Source organism: Scyliorhinus canicula, chromosome 11 (assembly GCF_902713615.1).
Source record: "Scyliorhinus canicula chromosome 11, sScyCan1.1, whole genome shotgun sequence".
NCBI lineage: Eukaryota > Metazoa > Chordata > Chondrichthyes > Carcharhiniformes > Scyliorhinidae > Scyliorhinus > Scyliorhinus canicula.
The window spans coordinates 38,234,604-38,254,686 of NC_052156.1; the positions used below are offsets into that span (position 1 = coordinate 38,234,604).

General features: G+C 48.9%; 1 protein-coding gene across 5 annotated transcripts in view; it reads left to right on the forward strand.

Annotated features, from left to right (window-relative positions):
• The window catches only part of cacna2d3a (calcium channel, voltage-dependent, alpha 2/delta subunit 3a), a 1,093,156-nt gene that overhangs the window by 675,474 nt on the left and 397,599 nt on the right, over positions 1 to 20,083 (forward strand). For 3 of the 5 annotated variants that reach the window (XM_038812775.1, XM_038812777.1, XM_038812779.1), the window contains one exon: positions 1,435 to 1,452. The exons of the other annotated variants lie outside the window; for them this stretch is intronic. In XM_038812775.1, the coding sequence (XP_038668703.1) occupies positions 1,435 to 1,452 (18 nt within the window). The remainder of the gene's footprint in view (positions 1 to 1,434; positions 1,453 to 20,083) is intronic. 5 annotated transcript variants of the gene reach the window in all.

The window sequence follows — 20,083 nt, forward strand, 5'->3', positions numbered from 1 at the left end:
GGTTTGGCATCTTTCCATCTTTGCACTGAAAATGTTAAAATTCAACTTAAACAAAAATGCAAAGGGAGCACAATCGGACCATCTTGCCCTTTTTGCACCTGCTCCAATCCCCCCAAAATTAACTTCATTTCCTGACACTGTTAAAAAATTATTGGGGAGAAACTTGACAAAGCTCCATATGCTAGTTTGAATCAGTCTGAGACCTGAGCCACATTTAGCTTTGGCTTCATTTAAATGGTGCTAGTGAGCTATGAGTGCCAATTCACAGCTTGCCAGTCAGAAGGAGTGAGAAATTTGCTGTCACCATCAAGGTGGAGACAATCTCAGGGAGGGCCTTGAATAGGCCAATTTTCTTTATGTGTGTGTCCCAAGCTGAGTACCTCCGCTTCTCCCAGACCCACTGAAGTAAAAAAACGAAAAAAATTTTGGGCCTTTTTGGAGCCGTTTTTAGCAATTTATTTTGGGACTGCAGCTCGGACTGCTCAATGCCTGCGTGGCCTGGAGTTGAAGGTCAATATCCATGTCACTGCTGTGTGCAACCCGGAAGAAAAGTCATTGGGACATTAAAAGAGATTTGTTTTATTTTTGTCACTTTCTTTGAAACTTTGTCTTTGACAGATATAATAATATTGAAAATGGGGGAAATAAAGATTGTATGGCTGACAGTCAAGCATCATCCAATCGGGTAATGAAGCTTTTTGCTCTCCAGTTAGCCTAGGGAGGCAGTACATTGTAAGGATGTTTGTGTTGATGACTAATGGCTTGGGCAGGGAGGAGGGGCAAGTCATGTGATGAAATTTCCAGGAATACACTTAATCACAGTTGGCGACCCTAATTAAGGCCCTTATTTGCTGAGGTGAAGGTGCATATTTGTGGCCTTACCCCATAGGGCAAGTAGTCTGTTTGTAATGAAAATATCTTCCTGCATCCTCCCTCGCAACCCCAGACTGGTCCTTAGTCTAAATAGCACAGAGAAAACAGCACTGTGCAAACCAATCTGTAGGCCACCGAAACCAGATAAAGATGTCAACATTTGTGATTTTTACACCACAGATTCAACAGGGCGGATGAAAAGGTAATAAATTGTGAACAATATTTTGCCGCAGCTGGTAGCGTTAGAAGAGAACCTGTTTCTTAAATCTTAAACTGTAAATCAGATTATTATTTATCATAATGTTTCAAAATGTTTACTGTGAAACAATCCAGTGCAACAGACTAATAGTTCGTCAATAAATATTCCAATGTATTGCCTGCTCATCTAGTTGCAGTTCGTGAAATATCATACCTGGTCAATGCACAAAAACGTGCTTCGAAGCAATGATTTTGCGTGCTGTGTATACGGAGATCCATTAACAGATTATGTTTAGTTGTTAAGTGAATAAAAATATACTGTCATTAATTGTACTCATTTATTTCTTTTCTCTTGTGCATCAGCTCCCACAGGCTAAAAAGGTAACATTTTGAGCCAGTTCCAGTTGATCTCATACATTTATTTACATCGGTGCCATTGCCAAATCAATATTGTTTAATTGTGTCAGTGTAATCACATTACCTTGTTCAACTGCACAAAGTCCGAAGAGCTATTCCGATAAATACGAGTGAAACTTTTATCACATTTTTAGGATAAATCTTTTAAATTTACTTTTGAAAAGTTAAAATTCAACCATTTTTTGTACATCAAGTGATCTTTGAATTGATCTTCAAAAATTGATATAACCCAGCTGAAAACATGGCCAAAAATGTAATACTCCCCCTTGCCAGCAGGCTGGGATGGGGTTAGTGGGGGGTCACGGTAGGGACTGCTGTGCTTGTCAGCTTCCCGCCTCTGTTCGCATTTTATCAGCAATGGGATAGGTGGTGTGTGGTTTTCCCACCATTGGCCTATTGCGGCCCTTAAGTGGTCAATTAATAGCCACTTATGGAACTCTTCTGACCATTACTGGCACTTTATACCAGCAGGTGGGCACTTCGCCACTTGGGGGGGGGGGAGGCAATGGGACTGCCCAGTAATGTCTGGTAGCCTACCTATGGCCTTGGGTGAGAAGGGTGGGGTGGGGAGGTGGGGTATGTTCACTCCTGATCAGGCACCCTGTGGCCCACACCTCGGGCTGACTCTCACTGGAAGAACATCCCGTTCTCCGTGTTTGACCTCCATTTCAGTGTGCTGGGGCCTGCCTGATTGTGCTCAGCAAGCCCTGACCCTACTTACCTCCACTCCAGGCCTCCTCCAGTCCCTGGTGATGCTGAACTGCATCAGAAGGACAGAAGCCATAACCATTGGCAATTAATTGCCTGAACAACGTAAAGTTGAGTGGAGATTTGCAGGGCCTGTAGAGCTGGGCTTGCTCCTGACTTTTGCTGCCCCATAAGATCCTGGCCCCTGACTGCAAATGTTAAGGCAGGAGTAATAACATAATTTGGCATATACTCTTGACCATGTATCTCTATGTCTAGTTTTGTTCATTTGTTTAAAATGTGTCTTCTAAATTATTGAGGAGATGAGACTAATCTTATCATCAACTATAAACACAACATGAGTTAGTGTAAAAAACTAAACTGGGTGTGATATTAACATTGAAATCTTTTAACCTGGAAAGCCAACCTTTCTGCCCAAACATTTCAATATGATATGGGTGGCGTTTTCTGTTGTTCTCCCAGTTACAAGTATTAATATCCATAGAATCTCTGAAGGAATCAGACATATATATTTTACATACGGTCATCAATTTTTCTCAGCCACTCCGAAGAAATATTGATGGAAGAGAAGACTAATCTTTATATATTCATCATAAACCTGTCTGCAAGAGAAACTGCTCTCAAATAGGAGGGTGGTTAACTTTTAAGAACAAGCACATAGTTCATTTTTGGCAACTTTTACACAGATACTGGAGCTGCTGGATATTGACTGTATTTCTCAGATCTTGCCATGTGCTGCAGGTTGATGCATTGTTAGTTGGCTGCACATGCAGTCAAGGGTATGTGGCATTCAGGAGAATTGCGTTAACATGCACAGAAAAACATAGGCCCGGATTTACATCCTTGAGGTGGGTAGGGGGAGTTGGGAAAATTCTCAGCTCCCTCCGCCCACCTTGGGAGGAAGCAGTGGCAAGGGCTGGGTTTTCATTGTGGGGAGGCGGGTGCTGGCTGACCCAGGAGAAAATTTGGAGGCAGCCACCAGGATTGGTAGGTGCTGTAGTGGACTGTTTAAAAGGCCTGCCTTGATGCTGTAAGACTTTGTCCCAGTTAAAATTAAAACAGAAGGCCCTCCAGCCCTCACCTCTGACACCCCTTCACCCCCACATGCACTCCCTATACCCTATCCATGCCAGCCCATGTCCCCACACTATGGCCCTTCATGCCCCCTACCACCACTACATCCATTACATCCTGTATAGAATTGATGAACCGTGTAGTGACAGTAGTCATTTAAAAAAAGTTATTCATTGATAACTTTCCACTTTCTTAAAAGAAACTCCTTTTTACTGCAGCCCAATAAAAGTGTTAATTATCCAGTTCCTCTCGAATTTCAATAGCTGAAATGGCAAGCACGTGAAACCTCTTCACCATGTGCAAATCAACATTGTGAAATTTACAGCATAGATCTGAGGGCCAGAGCTGTTAACTGAGCAATACTTCCTCTGCGCCTCAGGTTTTCAATAGATTCATGAATTCCTGGGGTCTCAGCCAAACCTCATCATGTATTCCCGGCTGAGAGGCCTTAGGCTTGGATTTTCTCTCTCAAGGGGGGTTTGCTGAGCTGGGAAACCTCTCTGCTTGCAACAGCCACCATGGGGGGAAAAAATGCCTTGAAAGGCAAAATCCTTGTTAAGGGAGGCGGATGCGGGATGGAGTCAACTTTAGTAATGTCTTCTATACAGCCCGTCTCAGCATCCGGCAGACCCTCTGTCTGCTTCCACATGCTTCCAGGGGCGGTGGGACTGACTCCAGTTAACACCCGCACCTCCATAACCTCAGAACGAAGATCCAGCTGTTCAGGGACGTTTCTCCCAAGTCGGGTATGGGAAAAGCAGGAATTTTCCTGACACTGAACACCCAACTTGGAAGCAAAAATTCAAGCCTCCGTCTACTGGGAATCCAAAGGACTCTCCCATTGAGTCATGGAAGTGGCACATTCAGCAGCTTTCATCAGGTGGGTTACTGAAGGCATGAGATACATGAATTTCACTAAATTGGGGAGACAGGATTGAATCGTGTTGAATTGCAGGTCAATGAGCTGCCCATCGCTGACAGATGAGTTTCCCATGTTGTTATCTTCACTTCTCTGAATTAATCAGTCACAGTTTTCTTGCCACCGGGTGTCTGACGCACATCTTTACATACAATTCCCTGTGTCTGGCCGCCATCTTGTCAGCTCCAGCAAGCTCTACAAAATCCAGCCCAGATTTACTTTATGCTCCCGTATCAAGCTTCAATTCAGATTTGTAATTAAGGGCTTATTTCTCAACCTCTTCCTGATCTGAATGGTTGTGTGAAGTTCATTTCTCTGGAATCAGTTGCATTCAGAGACTTAATTCAGTTATATGATTTCTATGTTGATTGTATCCTCAAATTCATCCTCATCTTCCAGGATATGGATGCTTTAGTTTATTTTCCTTTTCATTCACCCTGTTACTCTGCCTTTGATAACTCCTCTACCATCTTCTTTCTTCTGCACATCTCTTCCCCAGTGGCTGGACTTTCAACACACTCTGCATTTTGACCCAGATGTGGGACATTTCCTTATGTCTGAATTCATGGTTGTCCACAGCTTTTGCACAACTTTCTCTCTGTCTGGTGTGCAAACCTTTGTTGCTCTTTCACTGTCGCAACCCTGCTATCATTCTCTTGGCTTAACTAAAGGCTGGCCATTTGGGTGGCCAGCATCTTCATCTGCCTACTTGTGGCTTCACATGCTCTGGTAGTGTCAACAGCCTTCGATATTGTGAACTTGTCCTTTCTAATCAGAGCTCTTTGTGTATCAGGGTGTTCAGAGCCCCACATTCACTGACCTGCCAGCCTTTCATCTGATTCTTTGAATTCCCACTTGCAGGTTACATTTCTCGTTGTGGTAAACCACTGTTACACCTGTATTAGGTGATGTAAGGTAGGACCTGCACTGAGTGACATACTCTTGCCCTATTTCTTAGGTTTATATTCTTATGGCATTGTTCCAGGGTAATGATTGAAGATTTGTCAGATTTTTTTGTATAACAAAACATCATAAAACTCCTGCCAGCTTCATTTGTAGATCCTTTAGCTATTCAAGGCAATGTGCAATGGAAAAGCCTTCTGAAATGCCCTCCAACCCCGGAAGTTATGTGATGATAGAATGATTGCCATCTTCTACCCATTATCTGGCATTTCCTCAAGCTTTTCAGGAGCATATTTGGAGTGGGTGGATGCAAAAGGACCTTGAGAAAATGTTTCCTCATTGGAGATTTCACCAGTAATGCAACTGCCTCTGATTATCCCAGCTGGATAATCTGAAATCTCAGTGCTGTCTCTGCTGTGGGTAAAACTCTTTGCAACTGATTCCCCAGTTTCTTAGTTCTGACAGTGACAGAGTCCTTTATCTAGGTGCCCAGTCTCTCAATGTCACTAGTCACGACATTTCATGAAAGAACAATTGTTTTTCACTGTTCCCTCGCCGTCTTGCAATTCTCTTGCAGAATGCCGCAAAACTGCCATTCAAGTGCACTAGTCTGTCCTTCCCAAACAACAGCACTAACATTGGATGTGCATTGTTGAAGGTTTTATGGCAACTTTTGCAGGCAGCACAAAGTGGTCTGAATAGATTTGAAGAACGCCCTCTGCTAAAGCATTAAATGTCATCTGAAGCTGGAGCTAAAAAGATGCCAATCTGTTGTTAAAGTGATTGGCAAATGATGTGTACTTGTCACCTGGCTGGTCCTTTGTTCTCTCCTGCAGCATCATTTCCCATCGCCCCCACCCGACACACTCACAAGTGCCACCCCCAATCGTCAGAACCAAACTTCTTGTAAACCCACTTAAGCACCAGCTTCTTACCGAAAACATTGAGACAAAGATTAAACAAATTGATTCTTTCTGTCGCCATTGTTTGGCATAACCCACTCATTCAGCCTTTTCATCTCTCTAATCAATTTTATTCATGTTTGGTGGCAGTTTTTTTTGCATAATTTATTTCTGTTTGTACTGACATACAAATTAGGATCAGGAGAAGGCCGTTTGGCCTCTTGAGCCAACTCCGCTATTTCATAAGATCATGGCTGATCTGCCTGCCTTTGACTCCCTTAATAGTCATGAATTTATATACATCTATATTTCAAAATATTCAATGGGCCTCCATCCATTGTGGGCAGGATCACTTTTTAACAAATCTGCATATTTGTCTCACTTTAATGTGCAGATTCCCAAGGTACCTGAGGCATGGGATCTAGCCCCTTCACCACGGGCAAGCACCACTCAGTACTGGTTTCCACAAACAGGGACCAGACGGAACAGCACTTGTGGGGTCTGCAAGGAATTGGAGGCCCCCAGGTGCATGCCTTATGGGCAAGGGGGTACCCTGGCACTGCTGGTGCCACCCAGGCATCCTGGCACTGCCAGCCTGGCACCTTTGGCAGTGCAAACTGGGTGCCAGCCTGGCACTGCCAGGGTGCCCAGGGACACTACCAGCTGGCAGGAGGACTGCCAGGGTGCCAGGTTTGCACTGCCAAGCTGCTAAGCTGTCATTTTCTGCACAGTGGCAATTGGCCCGGGGATGTCCTGTGTCGGGGTCGCTTCAGGGGCTCCAGAGATCGGGATGGCATTTAATAATGGCTTCCCGATCACCCGCTATATTGAGGAGTTCCGGTGAATGGAGCTCCTGAGTGCACAAAACCGGCTACCTGCCGCCTCGGCCATGCGTTCCCCAAGGAGGCCCCCTATCTAATGCGAGTGCCGTTTTGTAGCCATATGCTCCTCTGCTCTGCCAGCACTGGGAAACACACGGCTAAACACGCTCGCTATGGAACTTTGTTCCCATTTAGTTAAATCCCGCTCCTGACGTCTTCTTCACAATTTACTTTCCCGTCTATCTTTGTGTCATCAGAAAAGTTAGCAACCATATATTTGGGCCCTTTGTCCAATTCATTTATATTAATTGTAAATAGTTGAGGTCTCAGCACTGATCCACACGGCACTCTACATCTTGTCAACTTGGAAATGAAGCTTTTATGCCTACTCTCTGTTTCACGTTAGCTGACCAATCCTCTTTATATGATAATAATGTTACCTCCAAATACCATAAGCTCTTATTTTGCACAGTAACCTTTGATGTGGCGTCTTGTCAAATGCCTTCTGGAAATCTAAATATAACACATCCACAGGTTCCCCTTGATCACTTTGTTTGTTACTTCCTCAAAATACTCCAATAAATTAGTATGGAGTAGTTATCCATAAAATAAGATCAGTTATTGTTTCATGAGTTCATAATTATGACCCACTTTTCTTTTGGAATGGTTTGGTTTCCTAAATTCTTCTCAGCCTCTTCAGGTGTTTTCTACAATATGTGCATTATGTATTTACATCCCATCTTGTGTCTTTTGCACTCAATGATATGATATTTAAAACATTACAGCATCATATTTTCCCATAATGCCATCCATATACTGAACATTCATGGAGAGGAGTCTCCTGACCACTAAGCATCAATAATATCATAAACAAAACAGGAAGACTTTGAAGCGGACTTGGAATGGGTTTCAATGGTTCACATGTAGGCATTCACAGAAAATAGCAATTAAAGGAACTGGTCCTACTATGTTCACCATGTTGCATAGCAGCCAACGGAAACTGTCCCACCACTCAGACATTATGGCGGAGATAAAATGTAATCACTCACAGCAAGGAGCCCAGAACAAACAGTCAGAGCTCTCCACTGGTCATGACTGACCAATTAAAAGGATTTCCTGACTGATAAATGCCCAGCTCTTTGTTTTTACTGTAATGTTCAACACCCACTGGGTTTCGGTGAAACAAGGTTTAATTGTGTGTTTGGTCCCAGGCTGGATCAGTCGTACCACAAATCCCTGAAGGTGTGGGGCATGGCGAGGGAGTTGCTCGGGTTCATGGAGCTGTGGGGCATGTGGATCCGTGGAGGTTTGGGCCCCCGCAGACTCGCCTTCCAGGTCCCGCCGTGTTGGACCCGAGTGACCCACGCCAGCAGGACTCAGCCAAACTTATCGGCCAATCGGGGCCCAGAGAAACGCCGGCGGGGCCGCTGTCAACGGCCCCTGACCGGCGCGGCGGGAATCCTGCGGGCGCCCGAGAATCTGCGCGGAGAATGGGGAAGCCGCCGTTGGGGCGGCGGGGCGCGATTCTCATATCCACCCGGGGATTCTCTGACCCGGCGCCGGGTCGGAGAATCCCGACCCTTATTCTCCAATGCATCAGGAGTTACACGTAATCTGCAACAATGAGGAACCGCTATGGCAGGTAAAGGGATAAGGCAGATAAAAACCCCAAAGCACATCAGGAAAATGAACAATGCACAGAATATTTTGTTCCCCCACCAATAATCAGCTGATGTCTATCCAAATCTGGAACCCTCGCCAACACCTTCTTGATAAATTCCACATCATCCCAGTTAGGAGCGTAGACATTCACAAACACCATAGGAGCTCCCTCCAGCATTCTACTCACCAACAAATATCTTCCCCTGCATCCCCTACTACATTACTCACCAAAAATTCCACCCTTTTATTGATAAACTCCGCAGCCCCCCTCATCTTCATATCCAACACTGAGTGGAACACTCGTCCCGCCCTTTGGGACAATATTGGACGGCAATATCGTAATCGCCGATCGGGTGGAGAATCCCTTTTGATGCTGAAACCGGGGGCGGTGCCTGTTTTTGGATGCTCCGCCCCCTCCAAAACAGCATCATCGGGGTGCATGCAGACATCACCTGAAGGCCCTCCCCTGATGCTCCGCCCCCCCGATGGGCCGACTTCGCCTGTGCTCTTGAGTTTTCATCAACCTCACATGGCGGATGCGGACTGTGTCCAGCGCTGCCACAGTCGGTGGGGCTTCGGCGGGGGCTGCGGGGGACTGGTGGGGGCTGGTCCGGGAGTGGCGAGGGGGATCCATGGGACATGATCTGCAGCTGGGGCCATGTTGTACAGCGCGACTGCTGCAGATCGTCGCTGTACGCATGCGCGATCACAGACCTGGCCATTCTCCAGCCGTGTTTGGCATGGGGGCCAGGAGATTTACTCAGCACCGCTGCTAGCCCCTCACCGGTCCCGGAATCGGTGAGAGTTCGGCATTGTAAAATTTCACATGCTGGCGTCGGCACTTAGCCGCAAAATTGGGGAATTCAGGCCCATCTCTGCCTTCAATCTTCTTAAATGGGTGAACGCCCAAGACCTTTTGATCGACTCATTCAGTCCCCTCACATTCCATGAGATCTGCTTGGTCGGGGGGGGGAGCTCCAGACACCCCCTGTATCTTGAGTAACCATACCCAAATCCTCATGGACTCCTCCAGGTCTCTCTGCACCTAGCTCACCTCCTGGCCCATTCAAGATGGCCACCACCACCCCTTCCATTCAATGACTCCATTGAGAAACCTTTGATGTCAGCAACCCACCCCTCCCCGCTATCCCAACCCGAACAAAAAACAAAGAAAACGTCACCCCTCAAAATAGCAGCTGTGGCTTTCCCCCCTTTCACTTCCATTAACCAGCATTTCTGCTAGCAGTGTGTTCCCCACCCGAGGCTGAAAACAAACTTTATTAACAAAAAGACCCACATACTCCCCCCATTCCCCTACCTACCCTACTTTGATCTCGCTCCTACAAAATCCTTCATCCCCATGCCACCTCCCCCACCCCATCCCCTACACTCCCCACCATACCCAACAAATGGATTAATACCCCCAATGCTTGCACCCCATATGCAGAGTGTCTGATATTACAATAATGCCCCCATTCTCTCCATGAATCCCAGGAACTCCTTTGCCACCCCCGATTCCCTCGAGGACTTGGGGCATGAACTGTGTTAAAATCCACCCCCATAATCAACTGGTTCATATCAAAGTCCAGTATCCTCGCTAGAACCTTCTTCATGAAGTCCATGTCTCCCCAGTTAGGTGCATATACATTCATCAACACCACGTGCTAACCTTCCACGTACCATCACATATCTACCCTCGGCCCCCCTACTATGTTACTCTCCAAGAAAGCCACCCTCTTACTAATCAGCACCGCTGCCCCCTCGCCTTCATATCAAATCCTGAATGAAACACATGTCCCACCCATCCATTCTTCAGCCTCTTTTGATCTTTAACCCTCAGGTGAATCTCCTGCATAAAAATCATGTCCGCCTTAAAACTTTTCAAATGGACGATTGCCCAAGACCTATTAATCAACCCATGGGCGGGATTCTCCAATAACAGGGCTATGTCCCCAGGCTTGCGGGAAAACCGGCGCCAACTCCTCCGGCGTCAACAGCCCCCGAAAGTGAGGAATTCTCCACATTTTCGTGGGCTAGGTTGACACTGGAGGGGCTGATGCCACTCCAGCCAGCGACGAAGGGCCGGCGCGAGTTTGTGCATGCGCGGAACGAACGGCATGATCTCGCGCATGCGCGGACCGGCCGGCGTATTTCCGCGCATGCCGCAGACAGGCCGGAATATTTCCGGGCATGCGCTCCAGCCAGCGACGAAGGGCCAGCGCGAGTTTGTGCATGCGCGGAACGGACGGCATGATCTCGCGCATGCGCGGACCAGCCGGCGTATTTCCGCGCATGCCGCAGACAGGCCGGAATATTTCCGCGCATGCGCGGGGGTTCTCTTCTCCGCGCCGGCCCCCGGGCAATATAGCGGAGCCCTACAGGGGCCCGGCGCGGAGGAAAGAAGGCCCCCACAGAAACAGCCCGCCTGCAGGATCGGTAGGCCCCGAACGCGGGCCAGGCCACCATGCACCCCACCCCCCATTCTCCTCCCCCCAGGACCGCCCCAGAACACTTACCTGCCAGATTCTGCCGTGCGAAAGGTGAGTAATTCACGCCGGCAGGACTGGCCAAAACTGGAGAATCACCGGGCTGTCAACGGCCCCCGACTGATGTGGTGGGAATCCCGTCAGCCCCTCGAAAAACAGCGCCAGAGAATAGAACAGCCGGCCTCAGGGCGGCGGGATGGGATTCACACCTCCCCCGCGGGGATTCTCCGACCCGGCGCAGGGGCTCCACCTGGACCTGTACCTGCAAAGACTTGCATTCAAAGTATCGTCTTGCATCTTTGACTTTGTCTATATATATGTTTCTGGAACTTACCTCTTCATTCACCTGAGGAAGGAGCAGTGCTCCGAAAGCTAGTGATTCGAAACAAACCTGTTGGTCTTTAACCTGGTTTTGTAAGACTTCCTACAAAAAACATAGAAACCAGAGAAACCAATCTCCCCCCCCCCCCCCCCCCCCCCCACCTCCAATTAACAAGCAGCAAGCTACAGCTTCCCACCACCCCCCACACCCACTTCCGGGAACCAGCACTTCGGCAAGCCGGTTGGCCCCGACCCTAGGATAAGAGCACGCTGCCCTTGCATCAAACCCCCTTTATACCCCCTGCCCCACCCTACCATATCATAGTACTGTGCTCCACCATTCCCACCCGCACTCCTCCCCCACCCGCCTGGCGCTTCCCACCACTACCCACACATATTAATACCCAATGCCGAAAATCCAAATGCAGGGTGGCAAACATTACTAAACTCCCCTGTTACACAATAATAATACAAAGTGGGTAACAATAGTGCATGAGAACATAAAATCCCTCCCCCTGGATACAGTTCCATAGTTCTGCCTTGCAGGTGAACCCACCCAAAAAATGCAATGAAATGGAAATGAAATGAAAATCGCTTATTGTCACTAGTAGGCTTCAAATGAAGTTACTGTGAAAAGCCCCTAGTTGCCACATTCCGGCGCCTGTTCGGGGAGGCTGGTACGGGAAGTTCTCAAATGTATCCCAGTCCATGGTCTCTTAAAAAGTCACTCACAGTGCAGCACGGAGGCGCAGTTATTAGCACTGCTGCCTCACGGCACCGAGGTCACAGGTTCGATCCCGGCTCTGGGTCACTGTCTGTGTGGAGTTTGCACATTCTCCCCGTGTCTGCGTGGGTTTCACCCCACAACCCAAAGATGTGGAGGGTAGGTGGATTGGCTACGCTAAATTGCCCCTTAATTGGAAATAATGAATTGGGTACACTAAATTTATTTCAAAAAAGCCACTCGCCTCCTCCAACATGTCGAGGTCAAACTTCTTTCCCCCATGTGTGAGCCACAAGCGAGCCGGGTCTATCATCCCAAACCGCACCTTGCCCCTGAAAAGAGCAGCCTTGGCCAGCTCTGCACACAAGTCCAGGTAGATACGGATCGTCTGTCCTTCCCTAGTACATTTCCAAATCTCCTTTGCCCACCTCAGGAGCCTTTCCTCGTACAAATACCGATGGAGCCATACGATGATCCCCAGTGCAACTCCCCAGCTCTCGGCCACCTCCTCAATGATCGATGGGCCGGATCGACTTCTGGAGGGTGGTCAAAGACCAACTTTCTCGCCATATATTCGGTGGCCTTCGTGCCCCCAATACCTTCCAGCAGCTTCAGAATCCTCAAGGTTTGCCCCTTAGATAGATTTTCCAGGTCATCGACCTTCCCCTTCAACTTCTTCGACCCCTCCCCCCCCCTCCAATATTAGCATCCCTGAGACAATCTTATCTTTGTGGTCAGCCACCGTCTCCTCCACCTTCTAGAGCATCGCATTTTGCGCCTCCAGCCCCTGCTTCACTCTATCCAAGGCAGCCCGAATTGGCTCTGCCACTCTGGCCAGGTCCTCTGAGGCCGCCGGCCTTGGCTTCTCGAGTTTGACCGAGAGAAATTGAACCGGCTGCTCTGTTAACCACTGTGCAGGCAATAACACCATAGATCCCTCCACCCATATTTTCCTCTGTTGCACCACGGGCGTCCTCCTGGTCTGAAGAGTGCCTCTTGCTCGACACACTCCTTGTTTGATAACTCCTCGACATCACCTACCGAAGGAGAATATCTTGTTCTGGACTGGGAGTACTTTCTCCAACTACAACACCCCCGCAGAATGTTCAACAAGGGACAAATTGTCCATCCTCAGGCAGGAGCCACCTTTTGTGCGACCACTCACTCCATGGCCGCCACCGGAAATGCATTCATGTCACAATTCATCTGCCAATAAACAAATTGTCTCAGAGTATTTTTACTTAAGTATTTGAATAATAATTGAACTGTGAACTAGATTTTAAAAAGATAACAACTGCTGGCAATAAATTGGTTCATGCGCGTAGTTTTTAAACCCTTAATGGATTTGCAAATTAACCATTATTGTTTATTTAAATAGTAATAAAAGACAATTTTATGAATTACATTTTCCTTATCTAAATTTAATCACAAAGTAATAAGCACAATAGAATGCATACTGTTTATACTTGATTTTCAGTCAGTATTTAAACCTAATCTCATTTTCACTTTTGGAAATGTAACTCCTGTTAGATGAAAATTAGTTTAATTTTCAGTCAGTTTTGTAAACACAAAACAACAATCAGCCTTACCTGACAATATTGTGGCAATTTAAAAAGCTGTACACACTGTTTAAACTTGACTTTCCAATAGTGTGAAAATGAGATGCTGAGGTCCAGGCACTCTAAAACCACTTCAGCTATTTTGACTGAAGCTTTCTAATTTTACAACTCCATAGTTTAAAATTGCCTTGCCTCATAGGTGGTGAGCAGATTGATAACTCCATGGTGCCTTCTTTAGTTGGGAATTGAAATGATAGAAAACCAGCTTCAGGTAGATACAAATAACATCCACTGGGTAAAATAATCAATGTACAAAACACAGTGAGTTGTTTCTAAGAGTAATTTATATAAATACTGTGGATTGTTCTATTAAGTGTAGGTCAAATGTGGGTAACAGCTCAATATATCAACATTATTGTCACAATTCAAGATTTATTGAGGTAAGCGCTAGATAATTTATGGAGGAATGCATATGGAATCGTTGTTTGGAAGTCAGCATTCTGTAATAAGTGGCTGTGGTACAATAATGGCTTCATGATTTTACTACAGTTCTGTGGAACCATATGTAAGACAGTAAATTGTTATATGCAGAAGGCATTATGTGCTCCTCTGATGAATGACTGTGATATTTAATAATGCTCAGAAACAGAAAGCAATGACAAAAGTGTGAGTTGGAAATCCTTTTTTTTGTTTCCTTGCTCTCAATAACGTGAGTGGCACGGTGGCACAGTGGTTAGCACTGCTGCCTCACAGCTCCAGGGACCTAGGTTCAATTCCGGCCCAAGGTCACTGACTGTGGAGTTTGCACTTTCTCGCACTGCCTGCGTGGGCTTCCTCCGGGTGCTCCGGTTTCCTCCCACAGTCCGAAGATATGCAGGTTAAGTAGATTGGCCATGCTAAATTGCCCCTTAGTGTCCAAACGGTTAGGTGGGGTTACGGGGATAAGGTGAAAGCGTGTGCTCAAGTAGGGAGCTCTTTCCGAGGGCCGGTGCAGACTCAATGGGCCGAATGACCTCCTTCTGCACTGCAAAAATTCTATTCTATTCCATTCTATTCTTAATTTAGACTCTCTATCACAAGCACTGCACTATCATTCTGCTTCAAACATTACACCTGAATTACTGAACCATATAGCCATGGATCAGATTGGACTAATTTTCTCAGTGTAACTTGTAAATGGAAAACACCTGTGTACAATAAAACCTGCTGTTCTGTGACATTCATTGTTTAGATTTGCTTTCTGCAACAAAAAAGACTTGGAAAGGCAATAGAAATAAAACTGATATCATTAGGATTTTTACACTGTCTTAGGAGTTTTGTCTAAAAATGTCACTTTGTTCTCCGCTTTGCGACGCTGAAGCACGAGCCATCATTGGGCGGAGAATCACACACAATGGAAAAATTAAGTTTTGCATTCAGCGTCCCTCGCTGGTGGAGTTATTGAGGTTTGCGCCTGGGGCGGAATATCCATGCAAAACGGTCATTAGCATGCTTTTTGATATAATTAATGGCTTGGAAGCATCATGCTGCACCCCTTCACGATGCTCCACCCCAGGCAAAGGTCTCGCAGGGACAAATTAGTGCAAGTGGTTACAAGCGGGGACTGAGCGCCAGAGACTTCAGAGACTTTTACAGTGCATCAGGAGGCTATTCAGCCCATCAAGTCGGCACTGGCCCTTGGAACGAATACCCTACTTAAGCCATGGCTGTGGAGGGGGTGCAGGAGGCCAAAACAATCTCACAAAGTCTCATACTTGCTGGGGAGTGGCTGTCCAGGCCAGGGGCAGTATTGGGGAACAACTTGATGCCACGTTCGTGGACACACTGGGCGGGATTCTCCCATTTGGCGGCAGAGTGTCCAGGCCGTCGGAAACGCCGTCGCGTTTCACAACAGCGTGAACGGGGCGCTGGGAGTACCGATTCTGGCCCCTACAGGGGGCCAGCAGGGCGCTGGAGCAGTTCACGCTGCATCAGCCTCCCATTCCGGCGCGAACTGTGTGACGCTGGCATCAACGAGAACATGCACAGTGGCGCCGGTGGTGGCCTCCCTCAATGCGCTGGCCCCGACACAACATGGTGCGGGGGTTTTGGGGCCGGCGCGTAAGAAAAAATGGGAGCGAGAGGCCGACCCGCCGATCGATAGGCCCCAAGGCCCCCCCCCCCCCCCCCCACCGGGGTTGGAGCCCCCCTCTCTCCCACACAGGCCGCCCCCCGACCCTGCATGCAGAGTTCCCGCTCGCTGCAACCAGGTGTGGACAGCACCGGTGGGACTCTGCCTTTTTAGAGCGGCCGATCGGCCCATCTGGGCCGGAGAATCGGCGGCCCAGCCGCGTAGAGCAGCCCGCGACCAGCGCCGCGCCAGATGAACCGGCGCCAATGGCACCGATTCTCCGCTCCGCAGAGAATTGCGTGCTGGCATTGGGACGGCGTGGCACAGTTGCGGGGATTCTCCGGCCTGGCGCGGGGCTGGGAGAATCCTGCCCAGGGTACCTCCCTCAGGATCGGGTGGGCCTGGCTGCAGTACCCCTCTGGTGCTACTTACAGCGTCCTGGCTGCTAACACTGCTGGATGCTGCCTTTGTCTTACGAATGCCCAGAGAGCCTCTAGTCATCTGGGAGCCCACCGAGGCTGCCCCTGTGGAGACCCTATGGTAGGCTATAATAGGGGTATCGCAGTACCTAGGTGGGATGTACCTTATATTGTAGTATGAGTGGTAGAACCTGCCTGCTGGTTCTGCCCAGCAGGCGGAGCATAAGAGTCTGTGTTTGACCCACAGCAGTCATTCTGTACCGGAGCTGCTGCGGTAGCTACTTGTTCATTAAAGCCTTCAATTGGACTACAATCTCTCTTCAGTAGTGATTGATCATGCATCAATTTAATTAACAAAATTGAAGAATGGCTGCTCTCCGCATCAAGCCAGAGTGTCTACAAATCAACCCCCATGCGGCAAATGCAGCAGCAACTTTTAAACATTGGCTGGCATGTTTCAGCGGGTACATCAGGACAGCCCCGTCTACCCCCACGGAGGAACAGAAAATGCAGGTCCTCCACTCAAGGGTGAGCCCAGAAATCTACATGCTTATCGAAGACACGGACGGTTTCGAGGACTTTGTTAAAAGAACACCACGTCCGCACTGTGAATCAGGTATACGCTCGGCATCTTTTAGCTACCAGACGGCAGATCCCAGGGGAATCACTGGACGATTTTTACCGCGCATTGTTAGTGTTAGGTAGAAACTGTAACTGTCCACAAGTCTCAGCTAATTACCACACCAAACTCTTAATACGGGATGTTTTTGTTGCGGGCATGCTGTCCTCTAAAATCCGCCAGCGACTGCTGGAAAACGCCACGTTAGGTCTTAAAGAGGCATGGAAACTTGCGCACTCCCTAGATGTAGCCTCCCACAACGCCCAAGCCTACGTTCCCGACCACGGGAATGGACAGGGTGGACACCACCTGTGGCCGATTCCAAAGCACCCTAAATTCCCCACAAGCTTGTGCAGTGCGGCAGCCAGGAAACCCCGGGGGGGGGGGGGGGGGGGGCGATGCTATTTTTGCGGGCAAAACAAACACCCCCGGCAATTTTGCCCGCCCCGATCCGCAATCTACAAGGACTGCGGGAAGAAGGGGCAGCTCGTGGCAGTATGCCAGGCCTGGTCGGCCTCTGTCTCCATAGCTGAACTGGGCCCGCTGCCATTCCTCTCCTCACAGGCCATGTGCGATTCATGGGGGAGCCATCTTGGATGACGTCGCAGCACCCCGACTTGGCTGACAATGTATCGCCTGATGAGATCTCCCAGCCGACCATGAGCGATTCATGGGGGCAGCCATCTTGGATGACATCTCAGGACCCCGACTCGGGTGGCCGTGTATCGCCCTGATGCGACCATCAATTCACTCGAGACAAGAGTAGAAGTAAACCGTGGCTTTAATCAACTTCGAACAGTGCCTGCCTGCGACTGATCCAATAATGAGAACCGCCTACAGGTCGACTGCTCTTTATTCCTCCCTTCAAGGGGAGGAGCCATGGGCAGAGCCCATACATGCCCCAACATGTTGTCCTATGGATAATGCCATACAATGGCCCATAGGAGAAGCCCACAAGGACAACAGCATAGCACAGATACAAATACAAGGGCAACAGCACGGATACAAATACAATGGTGGATTATTGACATAATACATTCACCACACGCCCGACGAGATCTCTCAGCTTCTGCCACAACTTGCCTCAGTGACACTGGACCAGTCTTGCTACGACATCGGTACTCATCAACGGGCACAAGACATCCTGCTTGATCGACTCTGGAAGCACGGAGAGCTTCATCCATCCCAATACGTTAAGACACTTCTCCCTCGATGTACACCCGATTAAACAAAAGATCTCCCAGGCCTCTGGGTCCCACTCTGTGGAGATCCGGGGGTACTGCATAGCCAACCTCACGGTCCAGGGCGTGGAGTTCAATAACTTCCGACTTTACGTCCGCCCCCATCTCTACACTGCCACACTCCTGGGACTGGACTTCCAGTGTAACCTGCAAAGTTTAATGTTCAAATTCAGCAGGCCCCATGCCCTCCCCTCACTGTCTGCGGCCTGGCGACCCTCAAGGTCGACCCGCCTTCCCTGTTTGCAAACCTTACCCCCGATTGCAAACCTATCACCACCAGGAGCAGATGGTACAGTGCCCAGGACCGGACCTTCATTAGGTTGGAAGTCCAACGGTTACTAAAGGAAGGCATTATCGAGGCCAGCAACAGCCCCTGGAGAGTCTCAAGTGGTGTTTGTAAAGACCGGGGAGAAGTATAGGATGGTCATAGACTCCAGTCAGATCATCAACAGGTATACGCAGCACGACACAGACCTTCTCCCCCGCATATCTGAAATGGTCAACCAGATACTGCAATACAAAGTTTTCTCCACAGTAGACCATAAATCAGCCTACCACCAGCTCCCCATTCGCCCGGACGACCGCAAGTACACTGCATTCGAAGTAGATGGGCGGCTCTACCACTTTCTAAGGGTTCCCTTTGGTGTCACAGATGGGGTTTCGGTCTTCCAACGGGAGATGGACCGAATGGTTGACTGGTACGGTCTGCGGGCCACGTTCCCGTACCTCGACAATGTCACCATCTCCGGCCATGACCAGCAGGACCACGACACAACCTCCACAAATTCCTCCATACCACAAAAATCCTTAACTTAACCTATAACAAGGACAAATGCATGTTTAGCACCGATCGCCTAGCCATCCTCGGCTATGTAGTGCATGATGGAGTCATAGGCCCAGATCCCGAACGCATGTGCCCCTTCATGGAGTTTCCCCTCCCCCACTGTTCCAAGGCCCTGAAACGTTGCCTGGGCTTCTTTTCTTATTATGCCCAGTGGATCCCCAATTATGCGGACAAGGCCCGCCAACTAATCCAGTCCACAGTTTTTCCCCTATCGGCAGAGGCCCGCCAGGCTTTCAGTCGCATCAAAGCAGACATCGCCAGGGCGACGATGCAGGCAATCGATGAGTCCCTCCCCTTCCAGGTCGAGAGCGACGCATCAGATGTAGCTCTGGCTGCCACCCTCAATTAGGCGGGCAGACCCGTGGCCTTCTTTTCATGCACCCTCCACGCCTCAGAAATCAGCTATTCTTCCGTCGAGAAGGAGGCCCAAGCCATCGGCGAAGCTGTGCGGCATTGGAGGTATTACCTGGCCGGCAGGAGATTCGCTCTCCTCAGTGACCAACGGTCGGTAGCCTTCGTGTTTGACAATGTACAGCGGGGCAAAATTAAGAATGATAAGATCTTGCGGTGGAGGATCGAGCTCTCCACCTATAATTACGAGATCCTGTATCGTCCCGGGAAGCTCAACGCGCCTCCTGATGCCCTGTCCCACGGCACTTGTGCCAGTATACAAGTAGACCGACTCCGGACCCTCCACGACAACCTCTGCCACCCAGGGGTCACCCGGTTCTTCCACTTTGTTAAAACCCGCAATCTGTCCTACTCCATTGAGAAGGTCAGTGCCGTAACCAGAAACTGCCAAATCTGCGCGGAGTGTAAGCCGCACTTCTACAGGCTAGAGAAAGCGGACCTGGTGAAGACTTCCCGCCCCTTTGAACGCCTCAGTGTGGATTTCAAAGGGCCCCTTCCTTCCATTGACCGCAACACGTATTTCTTAAACGTGTTTGATGAGTACTCGCGGTTCCCTTTTGCCATCCCCTGTCCCGTCATGACGGCTGCCACCGTCATTAAAGCCCTCCACAGCATCTTTAATCTGTTCGGTTTCCCCGCCTACATCCATAGCGATAGGGGGTCCTCCTTCATGAGTGACGAGCTGCGTCAATTCCTGCTCAGCAAGGGCATTTATTCCAGCAGGACGACCAGTTACAACCCCTTGGGAAACGGGCAGGTAGAGAGGGAGAACGGGATGGTCTGGAAGGCCGTGCTTCTGGCCCTACAGTCCAAGAATCTCCGAGTGTCCCGATGGCAGGAGGTCCTCCCCGATGCACTTCACTCCATCCGAT